This window comes from Onychostoma macrolepis, chromosome 09, assembly GCF_012432095.1.
Source record: "Onychostoma macrolepis isolate SWU-2019 chromosome 09, ASM1243209v1, whole genome shotgun sequence".
NCBI classification, from domain to species: domain Eukaryota; kingdom Metazoa; phylum Chordata; class Actinopteri; order Cypriniformes; family Cyprinidae; genus Onychostoma; species Onychostoma macrolepis.
In genome coordinates, this window is record NC_081163.1 from 30,325,877 (window position 1) to 30,347,122 (window position 21,246).

A 21,246-nucleotide genomic window follows, 5' to 3' on the forward strand; every position below is an offset into this window, starting at 1 on the left:
TACGCACGTTTACGAGAGAATGGCGTTCCAGCGGATGACGCAGGACGTAGGCCTAGCGTACGCCCTGGTGAGAAGTGACGAATGCATCAATAAAATGGCTAAAACAATTCACTTCTTCACGTGGTTTTCCTTTGCTGTAAACAAAACGTATGCTACGCCTGCGCCCTGCGTCATCTGGTGGAACGTAAGCTAGAGATTATGGTATAAAGTTTTGAATATGGACATTTTTTTACACAAACGCATCGATTCGCTTCAGAAAGCCTTTATTAACCCGCCGGAGCTGCGTGGAGCACTTTTTATGATAGATGAATGCACTTTTTTTGGGCTTCAAAATTTCAACTCCCATTCACTGCCATTATAAAGCTTGGAAGAGCCAGGACATTTTTAAAAGGTGTTAGGATATTTGAAAGTCACAATGTGTAATTTCCATAATCTCTAACATCTTGTCATTGACCCGTATACTGTACGAACACCCACAAAAAAGAAAACATTTACATTGACCTCTATGAAATACCTTGGTGACTAGTGAACATCTGTTGTGGTTAAATTTGATTCTGTCCCATAATACTTGCATCTGTGTACACCACCCTTGTAATTGTATGTTTTACGATCATTGCAATGTTTTTTCCTCCTCGTTTTCATCTGTACATCCTCTGCTTCACACATTTACAGTTACGCCCAGCAGCATTCAGAACAGCTGAAGTCAGCGTGTTGCTGTTTCCTCGCAGGGTGACATTTATGCTTGAGTTATGGAGATGTTGATGCTCCTGGAGGGAGATCAATGGAGGTTTTCTCTGCTTGGTGACATTCACTCTGGCAGTATTGACTCAGAAATAATGTTCAAAAACAAACAAACAGGCTCCTTTGGGGTTTCCTCAGCACATCGACAGGGGTTTGGGTCGCATCCATCTGTGAGTCTAATCAAGCCCACCCAGCTGCTGACTTAGTTATGAGAAAACAGCTCATTCTAATCAGCACAACTTATTGGTATACACAGAAAACAATGAACCCTTTAGCTAAATGAGCAGGGGCAATGAGTTGTAGACAATGGACTCTGGAAATAGTTTCCTGGAGGGGTTTTCTTGAATTTTCCATTGGCATTGAATCTTTGAAAGATATTTGGAGTTTTATTTAAAACACTTAGTGGCAAGTCAACAAGATATTCCCTTATTAGATATTCATAAACTGTATTCGGTTTTCTGACTCATTTCTGTCAAAAAAAAATCTGTCATTTTACTTCTGGATTGACAGAAATTCTAATTACAAAGTCTACACCGTTCACGAAGTGACTCTAATACACTTATTTGAATTTGAATGAGTTCTTTTCCATGCCAGTTTATTGTTGTGGTGTCACAGATTTTACATTCTCTCTCCAACATGTTAAAACAAAATTTGGCTGCTTCCTGATGGCTGAAAGTCAAAAGACTAGCTACACAAAACCCGTACATGTACTGTTTCTTCTCTTGTGTTCACTGCAATCTTTTCCCTGCATTCTGAGTTTTCTTGTCCTGTACAGCCATCATGTTTTACCAGTAGTATCTGCTGCATCTCTTTGTTTTCAGATTGTCTTCGGCACTCCAACACAAACTCCCTTCCATTCGTCAGTGCTTCTGTTTATATTCAGTTCTCCAAACTCTTACCACTGTGTTGAAAGGAACCCGACAACCTCATGTCTTTTGTGTTGTTTCAGACGGGATTTTTACTGAACTGTTTTTAAAAGCAAAGACAGTGAAAGCTGTCTTAAGATAAGTGCATCATTGGAGGGCTAGCTGTGCATGTTAGATGATGTTTTTGCACTGACGCAGGTCTTCTATTGAAGTGCACCCTGAATTTGTGATGTGGTCTGGACAGCATATTATCTGGTTCCAACAAATTCATCAGTAAACATCAGCCTTTTTAGCATGCAGCTTTTTCAGTAATTAAAGATTCAACTTACAAGTACATTTTCACGAGTGAAATGACTCACGCATGGTGTGCTGCCATAATGTTAGTGCTGGTACATCAGTTTTATCCATTAGCAAAGCTCCACTGGCTACAGTTTATATGTACATTGAAATGTAAAGATGTAATATAAGATTTACAAATGGAATATTGTAATATGTGTGTTTAGTTTGGTCATTGAAAGCCTGGTGGTTCAGCAGTTGGTAACTGGATGATGTTTGCTAATTATTCAGATGTCGTTAACTAAGAGCTGGAAGCAAACAATGATGTGAAAGAATCACATAAACCTGAATACAGATCAGAATGAGATGCAATTCAAATGTTACTCATGGCATGAATATGCTCACGTTGCATAATACAATGCATAATTATACTCAATTATGCGTACATATAGTAAAAACCACCTCCTATTTGGTTAACGGTAGGTTGAGTCTCTTATGCTCACCAAGGCTGCATTTATTTAAGGAAAAATACAAAACGGTAATATTGTGAAATATTTTTATTTAAAATAAGTATTTTCTATTATAATATATTTGAAATGTAATTTGTTCCAGCATTGCAAAGCTGAGTTGTCAGTCATTAGAAATCATTCTAATAATCTGATTTGAAACGTTTCTTATTATCAATACTGAAAAAACCTGAGCAGCACTGTAAAATAAAAAAAAAGTTGGGCAAACTTAAATGTTTAAGGCAACCAGCTTCAGCAGATGTTTTGAGTTTTCTCAACTTCTTGTTTTAAGATTATACAACAAAAAGTTGAGAAATTTCCTAAAAATAAGTTGAGAAAACTCAAAAATCTGCTGAAGCTGGTTGCCTTAAACTTTTAAATTAGCTCAACTTTTTTTAATTTATTTTTTTACGGTGCGCTTAATATTTTTATGGAAACTTTTTTTTTTTCAGGATTCTTTGATGAATAGAAAGTTCAAAAGAACAGCATTTATTTGAAACAAATGTTTTACTGTCACTTTTGATCAATTTAAAGTGAAATTAAAGTATTAATTTCTTTCAAAACATTTTTGATGGATTTGTATGTTTAAAATTATATTTAACAAGACAATACATGGAATGGTACTGAAAAATACAAACAATACACTGCAATAAAATAAAAATGATCAATTGTCTTACACTTTCAGTAGAAGTTATTTTATAGTGCACTTTAATAATGTATTTTTCCAGAAAAGTATTACTAATATTGCTTTTTGGAATACAAAAATCATATATGTTAAGGTTGAAAAAAAAGTCTTCCCAGATTTCCCATAGAGGGGGTTTATGCTACATTTTTATTACATGTGTGTTCAGCACTGTGCAGGTATTTTAAGGGATTATTATATCAGTTAATTTATTACATGTTATAAATGTATAATATATATAGGCACAAAAAGATCATGAAGCATCATATTTTATGGTGAATTTCTGGCAACCACCTTTATTATTTAATAAGATTTTTGCACTGCACATGTGCGTACACTGTGAAGGGAAGTGTGATGTTTAGTCATTTTTGTGGTGAGACGAGCAGGTAATGATTCTCTCTGCTTTGACGACGATCTCCATTATGAAGCCATAAGACAGTCGCACACTCTTTAAATCAGTTTGTGGAGTGAGAAAGTCCAGAAATGTGCTTTTCTCTGAGTGAATAGAGATCCAGCATGGAGAGGAGACTGTATAATGGGGGAAATATCAAGGGGAGAAATAAAAAGCTGTCATCTACATTTTCCTTCTTCCATCGTGAAGTCAGTTAACCTGCAGCCCTGGGTTCAGTATTTCCTCAATCTATCAGTCACTGCTCTCTGCATGCACCCATTAATTCTTCCCCTGAAACTAATATTCCTTCTTCTCCTGTTGTCATTCTCTCAGCCTATTCATTCTGCAATTTATTCCTTTCTCTGCTGAGAGTCTGCATTTGCCCTCTATACACTTATAGTCAGCACTGCACAATGCTCTGCTCCTGAAAGCCTAATTTATGAAATTCAGGAAGCACAAAGTGTGATAAAGAAAGAGACGAAAACAGGTAGAGGATGAATAAAAGGAAAGAGTAAAGTAAATGAAAGATTGAAGCCATGTGAGACTCTTTCACTGAGACAGGACATGATTCTGCTTTTATTGTAAGAGAAAATGGGCGACTGTTATCTTCAGTTGCAATGTAGCATGTTATCTGGACTATTATGAAAGAGAGGCGTTTTAAGGTGCTCTGTACTGTTCTTCCGCAAGGTCCATAGGAACAAATGAGAACAGATAGCCAGATGAAAGAGATGTGACAAACATATCTCAGCGGACTAGACAAGGACAGGAAGAATGAATTTTGTTTTTGTTTTTTTCAGTGGCCTTGGATGTGGAAGGATTTTCCTGTTCATTTTCTCCATATGTGGCCATTTCATAAAATCTTTCAGCATTCCAATAACCAAACCACCCAAATCGATACAAAATTTGAGTGGGCATGAAAATGAAAAGGAATTCACCCTATTTTTTAAATGCAAGTTCTTGTTCTTATTGTGAAAGATTCATCCATGCATGTTTAATTTCTGACTCCCTCAAATTACATATAATAATTATATCTTCAGGTAAAATGACATATGGAAATCTTCTTGAATCATTTATTCTGCTTACTAGCCTACCCCTTTCTTACAATGGACTGTGAGTTTCCATTTGTACCTGCCTTCAACCAATCAATAACCAATGCACAGAATCAAGTCCCACCCAATGAGGCCGATGCAATACTCATCTCTATGCATTGCCAACGATACGATACATTATGATATGAAGCAGCTACCGATGCAATGCGATACAATTCACCCCTATTACGATGCAGTACAATCCAATTTCGATTTGTTTCAACACAGTGCAATTCAATGTAATATGATGCAATGGGGGGAAAAAAAAAATGATACTATGTAATTCAATATGGAACAGATAGTTCGATTTTATTTCTTTGGTACAGACAGACAGCCATGTTAATCTATATTCTATGTGACTCTCAGGATATGCATCGGTCTCTGTAGTGTTGTGATTCTTCATATTCACGTAGCAGCAGTGGTGATGGGAGAATGCACTTCAGAAACAGTTTAGAGAGGAGAAATCTATCTACATATAAAATACTGGTCACAAATTATTGGTCACTTTAATAAAAGTATAGCACATCTACTAATAATTATATATAAATAAATCTGTTTTTACCAGTGCAAATATGTTAGAAACGATTAATCGCGATATAAATGCTAACTTGTATCCCATGCACACTTTTTTAAGTTGATCCATCACATCGTTAACATTTATGCCGATACACCGATGTGAAGCAGTGAATCTTACCCTCCTTAAGAAATGTACTATATTACATATATTGACCAATATCAAGAATATGTTACCTTTAAGTCGTTGTATAATTTTCGCACACATAAATTATCTGGATAGATTAAGATATAAGTTAAGTTTATAATGTATATAAAATCCCCATAGTAACATTTGTATATGTATATCACCCAAAAATCATCATTTACTCACTCTCAGGTTGTTCCAAACCTGTATGAGTTTGTTTATTCTGCTGAACATCATATTGATATTTTGAAGAATGTTGGTAACCAAACAGTTGATGGTAGCCATTGATTTCCATAGTATGAAAAAAAATAATACGGAGGTCAATGGCCGTCAACAGTTTGGTTAACCACATGCTTCAAAATGTCTCCATTTGTGTTCCACTGAGGATGGAAAGCTCACCTGTCAGTGTGGAGTGACATTAGGGAGAGTGAATGATGACAGATGTACATTTTTTATGAGAGTTATCTCTTCAGTGTTATGTGGGAAGCTAGCTCAGCTAGCCTGCAAGAACTCATGGCTGTGGCCACCATTCCTGTTTCTATGGTAACAGTGAATTTCTGATTGGTGGATCTCGCTTCAGGAATTTGGGTAGTGTAGTACTACATCAGGAATTCAGCTTTCTGTGAGTTACTGCTTCTGCAGAGGCATATACCATCACTTCACAAACCTCAGAACTCAGGAAGTCTTGAAAGCTTTATATGTTTTTGCTTTAAAAATTCTCTTTGGAATATAGGAACCCTAGAAGTCACCAACTTATAATTCAGCATCCATATTTTAGAGTTGTTTTAGATTGTGTAAGACACATATTTTAGTTTTATGAATTCTATAGGAAAATGGTTTGACATTCAAAAGTTTGGGGTGCGTAAGTTTTTTTGTAAAAACAAAAAAAACAACAACAACAACAACAACCAAAAAAATGTCTTAAGCACTGATGCATTAAAATCAAAAGGGCAGTTGTTTTGAACAGCACAACTGTTTCAACATTGATAATAATAAGAAATGTTTCTTGAGCAGCTAAGCAGCATATTAGAGCATTTCTGAAGGATCATGTGACACTGAAGACTGGAGTAATGATGTTGAAAATTCAGCTTTGATCAAAAGATTCTTACCGATACCAACATTTTGAACAGTAGGCCTATTGCATGCACATATGAGATGTATTGTATCTTTATATTTGCACTTCAAAAAGAAAAGGTTATAAATGCAGAACCTTATAAGGGTGAAGTGTGTAGCTGAAGACTCTTCCTCTCAGGCATTGCTATTTAATTGGAGCTCTCTTCCCTCCCATTATACTGGGTATTTTCCCTCTAGCTGTCCTCAACACTTTCCATCTTTCTTGTCTCTTCCACTTTTCTATTATATCTTGAATATGCCTTCTCCACACTTTCCTCATAGATGCATTTGAACAAGCGTAGGATATACACACTAAACTTCTGGGCTGATCATCAACAGCTTGTTGTGGCCTAAATCAGTCATTTTAATTAAAATAATGAAATAATTAAAATTATTGTAATAACTGACTTGTAGTGTTCTGATTATCTAATACAGTACATCTGTACAATCTGACCTTTTAGCTTCGATGTGTTTGTTAGTCCCACAGTCCCACTGTCTCAACAGTTTTCAGAGTTGTAATGAACAGCTGTCGTCCGGTCCAGAGAGACTTCAGCTGTTCTCTGCCACTCATCATCCCAAAAAAGGATAGTTTTCCCAGAAAAGGAAATTCTATCACTTGCTTTGATTTAGGTTAGAAACGCATAAATACTTAGTGCATATCAAACGAGCTGTAATAACAGACAAAGCAATAGTGATCACGTAATAAAAACAGTTACTCACACTTTTTTGCATTGCGACATTACTGTCAGATCCAATATAGTTGGCACAGCATCGTCTTTTAGGCTGCGTTTACACTTGGCATTAACATGTGATAACCGAGATCCAATCTAGCAGAACTTGGCAACATCAGCTGACTTCTCTATCTGGATAACTGCTGATCTATCAAGTTAGTTAATGGTCTTTCCCACGCAATATTTAAATAAGTCTGCAGAGGATGGCCCTGGTGCAAAGTCGACCTGAAGTGGTGGGTTTTCTTTTGAATGTCATTTTCAATCGCGGGACATTTTACAAATCAAAATAAGTAAACGAGTCTCACTAGCGCTCCATAACCTGGTGTTCTCCATCTCTCTTCTGACAGTTTGGGAGAGAGGGGGCGGGGTTTTGCGTGACGTCGACCTGCGAATGCAGACACGATGGCTGGATTGCGTTTACATTATACGGAGATCCAATCACAATGCATGATCAATGCCAAGTGTAAACGCAGCCTTAGTTTCAATCTTTCTGAAAATCCTGCGTCGAATTGTGCCTTGTTTGTAAACAAATCCACGGTAAAATGAAGTGAACAAAGGACCAAGATCTTACTGACGTGGTCTGGATCGTCATTAAAAATAAAGTTAATCAAATAAAGTTTATTGTTTGGTTTCTGCATAGACCCGCATTTGCCGCCCTTGTCATTTACCTACTATGTGCGTGAATCAGTAGGCAGGGCTAAACAGGCTGTGATGTAGAATTGGTGGGCGGGGCTAAACAAGCAGTGACGCAGAAGCGGGCGTTGATCTTCTTCTGTGGAAGCGGAATTCAGCCACACTATTAAATCATAGTGTTGTACATTCCACAACCTGTCGTTTTGGCAGACTGGTTTCAACATAAGCTGTTTTTAGACTAATGAGAACATTTTTAGTTCTGAAACTTACAAGATGTTTTTATAGAGCAATGACCACTTATATATCAAAAGTTTAAGGGAATTTTGATTTCTCAGCTCATGACACCTTTAAAGAATATTGGTAACCAAATAGGATCAGACTTCCATTGTATTTCTTTGACCATATGGAAGTCAACGGGAACAGGAACTGAAACTGTTTGGCTACCAACATTTTTAAAAATATTTTGTGTCTCCTTTTGTGTTCCACAGGAGAGAGTCACACAGGTTTGGAACCACATGAGGGAGAGTAAATGACAGCATTTTAATTTTGAGTGAACTAACCCTTAAAGGGTAGTTCACACACATACAGTCACTCATTTTCAATGAGAGTTTGCAACTTCAGGCAACATTAGCAACACAGGCTTTTGACAGTGAGGAGTAGTTCAGTAATATGCAAATGAGAAGCACCTATCAATACAATTACCAATACAATGGCCACCTCATACAGCTTTATAGACTGCAGTCAAGTTTAAACTGATTGCACAGAGACACTGTGAACACCGTTTCACATGCTCTGAACTGCTTCAACCGAATAAGTTGCCTCTTCCTTGCCTGAGGCACAAACCCACATGACAGTTTTTCACTATATTAAACTTACAGTATCTTACAGAAGTGAGTACACCCCTCGCATTTTTGTAAATATTTTATATCTTTTCATGTGACAACACTGAAGAAATGACACTTTACAATGTAAAGTAGTGAGTGTACAGCTTGTATAACAGTGTAAATTTGCTGTCCCCTCAAAATAACTCAACACAGCCATTAATGTCTAAACCGCTGACCACAAAAGTGAGTACACCCCTAATTGAAAATGTCCAAATTGGGCCCAATTAGCCATTTTCTCACCCCGGTGTCATGTGACTTGTTAGTGTTACAAGGTCTCAGGTGTGAATGGGGAACAGGTGTGTTAAATTTGGTGTTATCGCTCTCACTCTCTCATACTGGTCACTGGAAGTTCAACATGGCACCTCATGGCAAAGAACTCTCTGAGGATCTGAAAAAAAGAATTGTTGCTCTACATAAAGATGGCGTAGGCTATAAGAAGATTGCCAAGACCCTGAAACTGAGCTGCAGCATGGTGGCCAAGACCATACAGCGGTTTAACAGGACAGGTTCCACTCAGAACAGGCCTCGCCATGGTCGACCAAAGAAGTTGAGTGCACATGCTCAGCATCATATCCAGAGGTTGTGTTTGGGAAATAGACGTATGAGTGCTGCCAGCATTGCTGCAGAGGTTGAAGGGGTGGGGGGGTCAGCTGGTGTCAAGCGTGTGTGGCGGCAACCAGGTGAGGAGTACAAAGACAAGTGTGTCTTGCCTACAGTCAAGCATGGCACTGGGGAGCTACAGTTTATTGAGGGAACCATGAATGCCAACATGTACTGTGACATTCTGAAGCAGAGCATGATCGCCTCCCTTCAAGACACACCTCCAAGACGACCACTGCCTTGCTAAAGAAGCTGAGGGTAAAGGCCAAGCATGTCTCCAGACCTAAACCTTATTGAGCATCTGTGGGGCATCCTCAAACGGCAGATGGAGGAGCGCAAGGTCTCTAAAATCCACCAGCTCCGTGATGTCGTCATGGAGGAGTGGAAGAGGACTCCAGTGGCAATCTGTGAAGCTCTGGTGAACTCCATGCCCAAGAGGGTTAAGGCAGTGCTGGAAAATAATGGTGGCCACACAAAATATTGACAGTTTTGGCCCAATTTGGACATTTTCACTTAGGGGTGTACTCACTTTTGTGGCCAGCGGTTTAGACATTAATGGCTGTGTGTTGAGTTATTTTGAGGGGACAGCAAATTTGCACTGTTATACAAGCTGTACACTCACTACTTTACATTGTAGCAAAGTGTCATTTTTTCCGTGTTGTCACATGAAAAGATATAATAAAATATTTAGAAAAATGTGAGGGGTGTACTCACTTCTGTGAGATACTGTATATTACCCCTGCAAGCATTTGGTTAACACCCACTGACCAACATCTGCACTGAGAATGTCTAGTGGTCTGGCTGATGTACTCTAGTATTTATGTAGTTTGTGTGTGTTGCATCTGAATACACACCTGGAGACTTTATATACAGTAGCTGATTTTTTAAAAGTGTCTTTACCAGTGTTAAAACCAATTATACACCACTGGGTCAAAGGGGAACAGAGAGTAATTCATGTCATTATAAGTATTGAGTGAGGAGATTGATTTCATATTTTAATATGAATGTGAACTGATTTGCATTTTACCTCTCACTATGGCACCATGACCTCTGCCGACACTGTCGTTTGTCATAAAGCACTGCATTAGTGTATGTATTAGCTACATTAAATGGGATCCAGTTGAAGTGAGAGAAGGTCACATTTCTATGTGGTCATGATTCGTGAGTCAGACACAACTGCACATTCCTCGACTCTTCTGCACCAGGAATGTTTGCTCTCTGTCTTTCCCCTCTTCTCTCTCCTTGGCAATCACAGCGGCCCCTCGGTCTGCCAGAACAGCCCTCTGGATAAACAACAGCAACACTGTTCAGATGTGCATAAGGGAAAAGACTCTTTTCCCACTCAACTACTGATCTGTAACCACTATTTTAACCACAACTCCTGAGCACCTGAGGTTGACTGCATTTACACTGAAAAAAAACAACAACCTTTAAATCAGTATTTTGTTTTTCTTTTGTTTTCCAGTAAAAATACCTAAACATTCCTAAAAATGAATTATTGACAAATCTAATACAGTTGAATGAGGTTTAGACTTAAAAGGTTTTTTTTAAGTCTTTCATGCTCACCAAGGCTGCACAGTAAAAACAGCAATATTGTGAAATATTAATACAATTTAAAAGAAAGTTTTTTTCTATTTGAGTATATTTTAAAATATAATTTAAGTATTATGATCCAAAGTTTAATTTTCAGCATCATTACTCCAGTCTTCAGTGTCACATGACCCTTCAGAAATCATTCTGATATGCTGAATTGCTGCTCAAGAAACATGTCTTATTATCAATGTTGAAAACAGTTGTGCTGCCTAACATTATAAATGTCTTAACTGTCACTTTTGATTAATTTAATGCATCCTTGCTCAATTTCTTTTGAAAAAAATTAAAAATAAATCAATCTTACTGACCCCAAAATTTGAATGGTAGTCTATGCTCTCTGAAAAGTCTTCTTAGCTTACACCATTTTGCTTTTACACCATTTTAGATCTTTTTATTGCATGGACAAAAGACAAGACAAAATAGCTTTGTGTGTGTGTGTGTGTGTGTGTGTGTGTGTGTGTGTGTGTGCAATGTGTAAGCATGATTATATTTGCAAAAGCAAATATATTATCAATAAAGGAATCAGCTTTCAGAAAGAGTGAGATATCACAAGTTGGATAACAATCACCAGAGACAGTGTAACAGCATCATGCTTGCAATGTTATTTTGGAGGTCATAGTTCAGCTGCAGGCATCTTGTACCCCATCACTCATTGACTCTCTCCTACAGTAAATTTTATGGCTCTTTTCAAGCCCTCCTGCCTGGTTGTCATGGAAACATATCTGCTTTTTGATTTGATTTAGCTAAAGCACGCTACAACGTTCATTCGTTTAAATGTCAGCATGGCTTCCCTGTAGAGAAGGAGATTCATTTATGCATGAGGCTCGGTTTTGTTCTCTCTCCTTTAATGTACCTCGGTTACCACTGGTCCGCAATAGTATCTACCTCTATTGTCGGGACAAAACTCTCTCAAATGAATATCCCATAAACTTTTAATATGCCAGCGCTGTGTTTGAAAGTCCTCTGATGACCTCATACAGAGCAGATTTTGATTGGAAATGATTGTTGATCTCTTTTAGACTACCTCTTGAGCATATTACTCTGAAACTGCCCACATGAACGCAGCCCTCGGGTAGAAAATCTCTCCCTGGAAAGTTTGCTTACATTGTATGACTCATGCATGAGCTGGAGGGGGGAAGGGTCCATCCATGTGTGTGTTAGAGTGTGTAAGTGTGTGTATTGGAGTAAGTCAGGGTGGAACCAGCAATCACAGTTCATGGGAAAGGAAAGAACAGGCAAGATTTCAGATGTGACGACACTCTTCTTGAACACACACACACACACAGAGAGAGAGAGACTGCATTTGATTATAGTTGGGCCTAGGGAGGTTTTGGAAAGCAGGAGGGGTATTTCAGGAAACTCCTAAATCGTTACTCCAGGCACAACTTGGCAGCACGTGATTGGCTAGCACTGTATTCACATGACTTTGCTGTGCTGTGGAAACTGGGGTCCTGTAGCTGGGAACACAAAGAAAAAAAAAAGGCAGAGAAAGAGGAAAGACAAGGGAATTTGAGGCAGATTCAGTGACCTTGCACATAAATCAAACATTTCAGAGGTATGACCGGAGAGAAAGTTCAGTAGGACAGAAGAGTGTAAAGAGAAAGAGAACAATGTAAAAACACCAAAGATGTCTAATCTAGATATGAACTGGGATCCAGTGTCTATTTCAAGCATGCAATTGAACACTTTCAGTGGCGTTCATAGGACGCATTCTTCAATTTTGTTGTGTTTTAAGATGTTGTGTATCAAGTGAAACATTTTAGAAACATGTTGAAATCCGTGCTCCATTTCATTGCGTTCAGTGTAGTTAAACGAAAGAACGTCCTGTGCGAACGGCCCATTAATTGTGCTGTAATCAACAAACCTGATATCAGAGCTCCATCTGCTGGTCGAAGAGTGTAAATCACTTTTCATAGGCTTTTGTTCAATTATGTTTTATGATTTAACCCTAAAATGCATAGAGTACCGTTTAAAAGTTTGGGGTCGGTAAGATTTTTGAATATGTTTTTTTTTTTTTTTTAGTAAAATGGTAATATTGTGAAATACTGCAATTTAAAATAACTGTTTTATATTTTATTTTCCTGCGAGAGAAAAGCTGAATTCAGCATCATTACTCCAGTCTTCAGTGTCAAATGATCCTTTAGAAATCATTCTAATATGCTGATTTGCTGCTCAAAAAAAAAAAAAAAATTTTATTATTATCATCAGTGTTGAAAACGGCTGCTTAATATTTTTGTGGAAATTGTGATACATTCTTCAGCATTCTTTGCTACATTCTTCAGCATTTCTACAAAATAGAAATATTTTGTAACATAAATGTAATTTAATACTGTCACTTTTGATCTTAAATTCTTTCAAAATAAATAAGTAAATAATGTAATGTTTGTATTAACACTCACATTTGTATTATAATTTTGTCCATTTGTTCATGTTGGATGTTAAACATCATATTTATGTTCAAATAGCCTATATATTTGTAATAATGTTTTAGATTTTTATTTTATGATTTATATAAGAAATTAAATAGCAGTTTAAATAGCTTTCATTTAACAGATACTAGTACACATAATATAAATTATCATTAAAATGCATTTATTTACTATTATAAATGGTTCAAATTAGTTAGGTATAATGTATTTATTAGCAGTGTTGGGAAGGCTACTTTAGAAATGCAATAGGTTACATATTACAAGTTTCCCTATTTAAAATGTAATAAGTAGTGTAACTATTTCATTTACTTTAATAAAGTAATGTAACTGATTACACTCAATTACTTTTTGATTACTTTTCTAAATTTAAATTTCTATTTTTTTTCCACATTTTTCTAAACTGTTAACCACTTTCAAACATGTAAAGCAGGCAGGGTTAACCTTACAGTAGGACTCTACTCTGATTACTGTCAGACTTTCAAAATCCTTCATCACTTGAATTAAGATTATAATAATTTAATTTAAAGCACAGCCACCACAAAATCAGACTTTAGCACCTATTTTTAGTTTAAGATCTTTATGAGGTTAAATAGGCTAGTTTAATAGCTACCATACTGTTTTTGAAATCAAATCTTTGTATAGACAAGAAACATAGGTGTCTCATATTTAAGAGCAGTCAATGCACTTTGGGAAAGAAATCAATCATAGTCTATCTGTGTGTGAAAATATTCATATGTAACTCCCTTTGTAATCATTATCATTTTCAGAAGTAACTCATTTAATTACATGTTTTTTGTTTTTCTCAGTAACAGATTACAGTTACATTTATTTTGCAATTAAATTATGTAATTTCGTTACATGTAACTAGTTACTCCCCCACACTGTTTATTAGATATGCATTTGTACCTTGTGGGACACACATTTGTTCTGGCAGAGGTTGCTGTTCCAAATCTGTAGTTGTCCTAGTTTTCAAGGAGAACGCTAGTTGTCAGGGAAACTGGTGGCAGGAGGAGGCTCTCCGGAGTGTTTGGAGTGGAGAGAGTTCGGCCATTTTTGGAGATAGTTATCAATCTTCTGTCCCCAGACACCGAGAAACACTGTGTGTGTGTGTGTGTGTGTGAGAGAGAGAGAGACAGAGAGAGACAGCAAGTATAATAAGCATGTTTGCCTATGTTTGTGGTGAAAGTGAATTTGTGGTCCTGTATCATTGCTAGTTTCTGTTTCGAGAGGTTTTTAGTTGGCTGCCCTGGTTATATAAGATATCAAACCACGAAACATCCTTTAAACAGAAGAAGTGAACTTTATGCATACTAAATATAGAGATGCAAGTTCGCCTTTGTATGTGATTATGATTAGATGTTAACTGCACGTTTGAAATATTAACTTCTGTCGCAGTCGTCCTCTGGTGGTGAGAATCTGTATGTGCACAAACTTATTATATTTCTGCCCAGTACCGAATTAGAGTTTGCAGCTGTGTGTCTGTTTGTGTTTTATTGATGGTGTTCATTTCTGTGTTTTTCAGCAGGAGGCTCAGAGCAAATCAAAGGTGTGTGCTAATGTGTTCTGTGGTGCTGGGAGAGAGTGTGCCGTGAATGAGAAAGGAGAGCCCAGCTGTCTGTGCATTGAGGTAAGGCCTCTTTTCAAAGAAATTCATGAAAACCTTCTACAAGAAATATGCAGGCTTTTGACTAGTGAACTTCCTTGACTTTTATTCCTTTGGATGATTGGATGAGGAATTTTAAACATTTTAGAGAGATTGCAGTCAATGCACTTACTAAAAAGCAATTTCTAGCTGATAAAATATTTAAAGCTGAGTAAATCTAGAAAAAAAAGTGTATTGATGATGGAAATTTGAATGACTTTCAATAAGTTCCGTGTCGTGACTTTCAAGGGTTTTAAAATTCTCTGACTTTTTTGGTTTTCTATGACTGGGGAAACACAGAATACCCTTGTGAATAGAAGTACTTTTCAGCCTATTTCTAAAAACAGATATAGTCATTGTGGAAATAATATAATTAAAAAAATCTCCTTAAGTGCAAACTGAATGTAACATTTACAGACATTTAATTGCATGTTAATTGCAAATAAATTGGTAACACTTTACAATAAGGTGTCATTTGTTAACATTAGTTAATGTATTAACTAACATGAACAAACAATGAACAATGCATGTATTACACTATTTATTAATCTTTTTTAATGTTAGTTAATGAAAATACAGTTGTTCATTGTTTATTCATGTTAGTTCGCAGTGCATTAACTAATGTTAACAAACACAACTTATGATTTTAATAATGCATTAGTAAATGCTGAAATTAACATTAACTAAGATTAATAAATGCTGTAGAAGTATTGTTCATTCTTAGTTCATGTTTACTAATGTTATTAACTAATGTTAACTAATGAACCTTATTGTAAAGTGTTACCAATAAATTAAAATGCATTATAGTTTAAATCTTTATTAAATGCAACTAGCTGAACTTAAGAGTGCTTTTTGGCATACTTAAGTAGGTCTTACGTACATCGTTATATGTAATTTCATAATTGCTTCTATTGTCTGTGAAATATGGTTAAAGTGTACTAAACTAAACTAAAATATAATTTTATGCTATTTCTGTTGAAACTTGCATGTCATGTATTTAAATATATTTTTATTACACATTTTTAATTATGAATTTACAGTTTAATACATTTAAATATATTAACTTTAAATGTAATAGCGATTAACATTCTCCGGTAAAATTATAATCAAGTACATATATATGTGTTTTAGTATGTTAAACAACACATCAAGAAAGTGTACTTTAAAATGACAATAGATTATTGAAACAATGATTTAAAATATTGTTTAAAGTAAAACTTTTAATTTGACATAATTGCAAAGTTGCAAAGACATTCATGAAAGTGTGCTCTCTTTAAGACTGTTATTTCATTAATATCTGCACTTACACTTTTTCTTTAATGTACTGTACTTTTAAGATTTCTATAAGTGCACTTCTTTCACCATCAATGAAACTTTTCCCTTTCCTGATGTTTTTCCACCATCATAGCAAATATTAAGTTGATCTGCGTTGCTGACGCTTTACTATTAGGCTTATTTATTATTGTTCAGTTGTTCTGAACAATGTCCGGAAAAAAGTGTCAAACAGTTTCATACAACAACAGTAGCGTGTGTGGGATTGGGGTCATGTGTGATGTACATACCATGTTGTGTGTCTACTCAGCTCAGCAGATTATACAGCAAAAAATATTCCATATAACACACAGACATTCACCCTATTGTCCCACCACCAGCCGGGCCCCATGATTTCATATTATTACAGGCTTAATGTCAGCTTCCAGCCAGAGGCGTGAGAGAAACATTTAATTACAGCTACAGTGTAACATTTAGTCAATATCGTATACTATAATATATATAACTATATATAATACTACATAATATATACTTTTTTCTTGCTTGCAATAGGAAATAGTTTACATTTTTGTGTTGTTAACAGTATGTTGTGTTCTCCTGCAGCAATGCAAGCCTCATAAGCGCTCGGTGTGTGGCAGTAATGGAAAAACATACCGTAACCACTGCGAGCTGCACCGTGATGCCTGCCTTACTGGACTCAAGATCCAAGTAGCCCATGATGGACACTGCAAAGGTGTGTGGAGACTAATATGCGGGAAAAAATGCATGCTAATATAAACTGGAAATGACTTTCTGCTTCCTGTGAAAATGATTACATGTGCACTGATTTTGCAAGAACTTAACAGTAAATTCTAATCTAAGATTTGTGAGTGACTCAAGTCTGATCATAACTTATCAACACATTATAATAAAGATACAATATAATCTTTATAAAACAATTAATCCGCAGGGGGTTTGCAGAGGTGCACTAAGCAATTTTTGCCAAATGATGTTGATATTTGAAAGCACCAAAACAAACACACCCATAGCCCAACATGATCTCGCCCCTATTTGTGTGAAACAAAGCAAAATCAACATTACTCACCTATCAAAAAGAAACAACGCAACCTCGGCGTCCGAATATTGAGCCCTTCCCGCTCCTTGATTTCTCTCCACCGCTGGAAAGCTGCTCCGAGCTTTTTTATCTTCCATTTCTCTCTATCTATAATCCAGTGGCAGCTGCTCAAAGAGGGGAAGCTCATTTTCGGCCTACTTCATAAAAATTGTCCATTTATTTATACGTAAATTCTGCCCTACGTTCCTTTTCAAGAAAATGCTCTGTGACCCTGTCGTACCAACTAGGTGTCTTTTCCAGTGACGCTAGCCTAGCCTACTGTATGAATGAATGAATGAACAAACAATCTAAAAAAAAAAGATATTAAACTCGACGGAGGAAATGTGGGAATTAGGTTAAACTGAAACAAGGAATGTGGTGTATAATAGGGTTGTCACGATACCATAAAAATGTCTTACGATACTATACCAGCTTAATTTATACTTCAATTCTACAAAATGAATCAAAATTTAATAAATTTAATTTCATAAATAAATAGATTAATTAAGTATTCTCTGAATACTTAATTAATGTGAATGAATGACTGGCTATTGTTATCCATGAAATGATCTAAACAAAACTCATCTTAGCACTGCACAGAAGCTGCATGAAGTGGCATTTAGATGTGGCATTTATTCATTTAGACTGTGTTTATAATTGCATAAATAATGTTATGAGATTAATGTTTTAAATACTAAATTCTGAATATAGAAATATGTTGGAAAATAATGTAATATGCCTACTTTTAGACGGGAAACTTAAAAACGGCCAGCAGGTGGCAGAAGTTCGTGATTGAATCACTGAGTCTTTCAAATGATTCTTTCAAAACGACTGAATCCTTCAGGAGCGAATCAAATGATTGTTTTTATGAATGGTTCAGTGAATCAGTGATTCGCCCAAGACACGCGGATTTGGATTCGAACACAAACGAAACAAAAACAGCACTCTTGCTCGTGTCGTATTGCCTAAGTGTCAGGAGCATTTTTTGCTCGCATATCTTGAAATTTCCGAGTTAGCAGCATGTATATTAAAACATAACATTATAAATTAATAAAAAAATATATATAATGATTGATAAGAACCAAGTGCAAAGCCGCTATGGGACTGAGCTGGAATAGCTTCAGTTTCAGCGACTTTTTATAGTACAAAATCGCTGTCAATCAAAAGGAGATGCAGTCTTTCGACAGACCCTCCAATCCCGGAGTCCAGGCCAGCCCACTCCTCCATTCACCTCCAGAGATGCTGAGTGTCCGGGGGCGGGACATAATCGCAGCATTTATCCAATGACCGTCTAGTTTCGAAGCATTGAAAAAAACTGTTCAAAGCAGCCCCATTGAAGTCAATGGACGCTCGGCTTCAACGGAGAAATATGTATGTATGAGAAGGAAATCGAGTCCGACCTGCTATATGTAGCTGATTCTGAACGAACTCGTCTTCCAGATGAACGTGTTCTAACGCATTTTTAGTCAATAAAATGTTAACACAATAGTACATATTTTACCATTAATTTTTTTTACATTATAGGGGAAGCCGAGCTTCCCTTGCAGTCTTAAAGAAATCCCCACTGCTATAATTGATCTGATATAATATAGTACAGGATGATATAATATCCATCCTGTACACTCAAATGGAGCGCTCTCTTCTCTCTAGCATTACAAGACACGCCCCCTTACTGCTGATTGGCTGCAAATGTGTTTTGGGACACGGTCCGACGCTGTGGTCAAAAGCGTTTTTCAAAAATCACTTAGTGCACCTTTAATATATTATTATAAATTTTAGTACCAGCTGATAAACATGCATGCACAGATATCATCACTTAGCAAACAAAACTCACCAGCAGTGACAATCAAAGAATAAAAATCTCTGAACAAAATGATGACAAAAACATCACAAAATAAACCAAATAGGACAAAAATGCACCATAATTTAACCTAAGAACCAACATAGTGCTATGAACATCACAACATTATAGTTAATCTGTAATTATTATACATATATTTTAGGGGTGTCAACGTTAACGTGTTAACGCATGCGATTAATCCCAAAAATTTTAATGCGTTAATATTTTTTAACGCAGATTAATCGTTTGATAAGGTTTGACCCCAACTTCTTGCCATCATCGCAGCGCAGAAGGTTATCTATCATTGTGTGATGAGGGTACAGCACCAGTTACATAAATTACAGAGCCGTGGTTTGCGGTTTTTTGGGCTACTTTTATAATGTACAGCGACTGCCCAAAGTGTATATAGACAAATAAAAATTAAATAGATCCTTTTACTAATGTGTATTATACTTGGAATGTATCTTTGGCAACTTAAGAACGGCGAGAGGCGGTTAACATCACAAACAATGTGAGTTTCAGCAGAGCAGCAGAAATAAACATGACACTAAACAGCCACTATAGATTATATAAGATAATACACAGACGATTATGATAGGATATGGTCTGTATGTGATTTTTTGGAGATGAATGTGTACATCTGAAATGCTAATTTGTGCAGTGATATAAAAGGTTATAAATAGCATATTTTAACAACAGTAAACAACCAAATTCCACATGTGATCGTAAAAGGAAGTTATTACAAACACTCGGTGGTGGTTTGAAGTGAGTTCTGAGTAAAAGTGTACTATTAATCTCATAAATTGTCTTATGAAGCATGATGCTAATGTTAGCTCTAATGCAGCTGCAGAACAGGTCCAATTCTGCTTCATAATGCATTTGTCATAATACGTGTAATACATGTAAGGTCGCAAAAAATGTTTTGTTGTATTTATTTAGGAATACTTTTGATAATAGTTGGGTAAATGTATCCTGGGATTGAAGCGATGTGGCTTGGTAAACGTTTTATTGCCAGTTTAAAGGCTGATAATGGCTGAATAAAAACAAAACAATAATGATAAAATAATAATAAGGATTATGTCTCATACCTGACGGAAGTGTGAAAGGTTCTGTTTCCTTAAACTAGTTTGTCATGCATTTCTTTTTCAACACATTTACAGGTAAATCCTAGTATTTTAAATTTGTGATTAATCATGATTAATCACAGCCCATGACTGTGATTAACGCGATTACATTTTTTCATCGATTGACAGCACTAATATATTTACATACATGCTTTATAGAGAGCCCTCTATAAAATCTGGAAATGCTTATGGTTTTGAAGCGAGGTTGTGGAAAATATTCACATAAATCTTTATCATTTATTGCTGTAAATGCATTAATTGATTAATATCAGTTGTAACCGGCAATAATGGTATTCTTTTTTATTACATTATAATGACCATATATACTGTTCAAAAGTTTACCTAGGCTGTATTTATTTGATCAAAAAGACAATAAAACTGTAATATTGTAAATTTGGATATGTTTAAAAAAAAAATCATTAATTTCTATGATGCAAAGCTGACATTTTAGCATCATCACTCCTGTCTTCAGTGTCACGTGATCTTTCAGAAATCATTCTAATGGAGCATAAGCTTCATCACACATTTCTGCTGAATAACAAGATAAAAAAAAACCAGAAGAACATTGTGTATTAATTCATGTAGACATATCCACCTGCTAAGATCCATTGGGAACAGTTTATCTGACCGGAACAGGACATTCTCTCTAGTTCTTACTCCTGTACTCATCAGTTGACCTCTTAGACTTATTATCTCAGCAGAGAGCGTTGGCTCATTGGACGTTGGCCATACGGTGAAATCCAGGTATCATTCTGATATCATGTTATTCTGACCCTTATATTCTTGCATTACAACATGTTTGAGGTGACGCTGTAACCTCTTATCTCTATTTGATGCAAGTAGCTGCTCAAGTGATAACCAAAGGAAGATTCACCTATAACTGCATGCAGCTGTGAGGCATCGCTCCACTCACGGTTATCTTGTTTATCTCGTCTCCTACAGAGAAGAAGCAGGAGAAAGCCGCGGCCAGCCCAGGTGAGTTGCATTATAACCGTGGGCTCAGAGCCAAGCCAGAGGGCTCTCTGGTGACTTTATTTATCTG

At 36.2% G+C, this 21,246-nt stretch overlaps 1 protein-coding gene across 2 annotated transcripts in view; it reads left to right on the plus strand.

Annotated features, from left to right (window-relative positions):
* Window positions 1-21,246, plus strand: part of fstl1b (follistatin-like 1b) — a 45,777-nt gene that overhangs the window by 14,008 nt on the left and 10,523 nt on the right. Inside the window, exons 3-5 of one of the 2 annotated variants that reach the window (XM_058786896.1) lie at window positions 14,756-14,860; window positions 16,751-16,880; window positions 21,147-21,179. In XM_058786896.1, the coding sequence (XP_058642879.1) occupies window positions 14,756-14,860; window positions 16,751-16,880; window positions 21,147-21,179 (268 nt within the window). The remainder of the gene's footprint in view (window positions 1-14,755; window positions 14,861-16,750; window positions 16,881-21,146; window positions 21,180-21,246) is intronic. The other variant, XM_058786895.1, reaches the window with a different exon arrangement.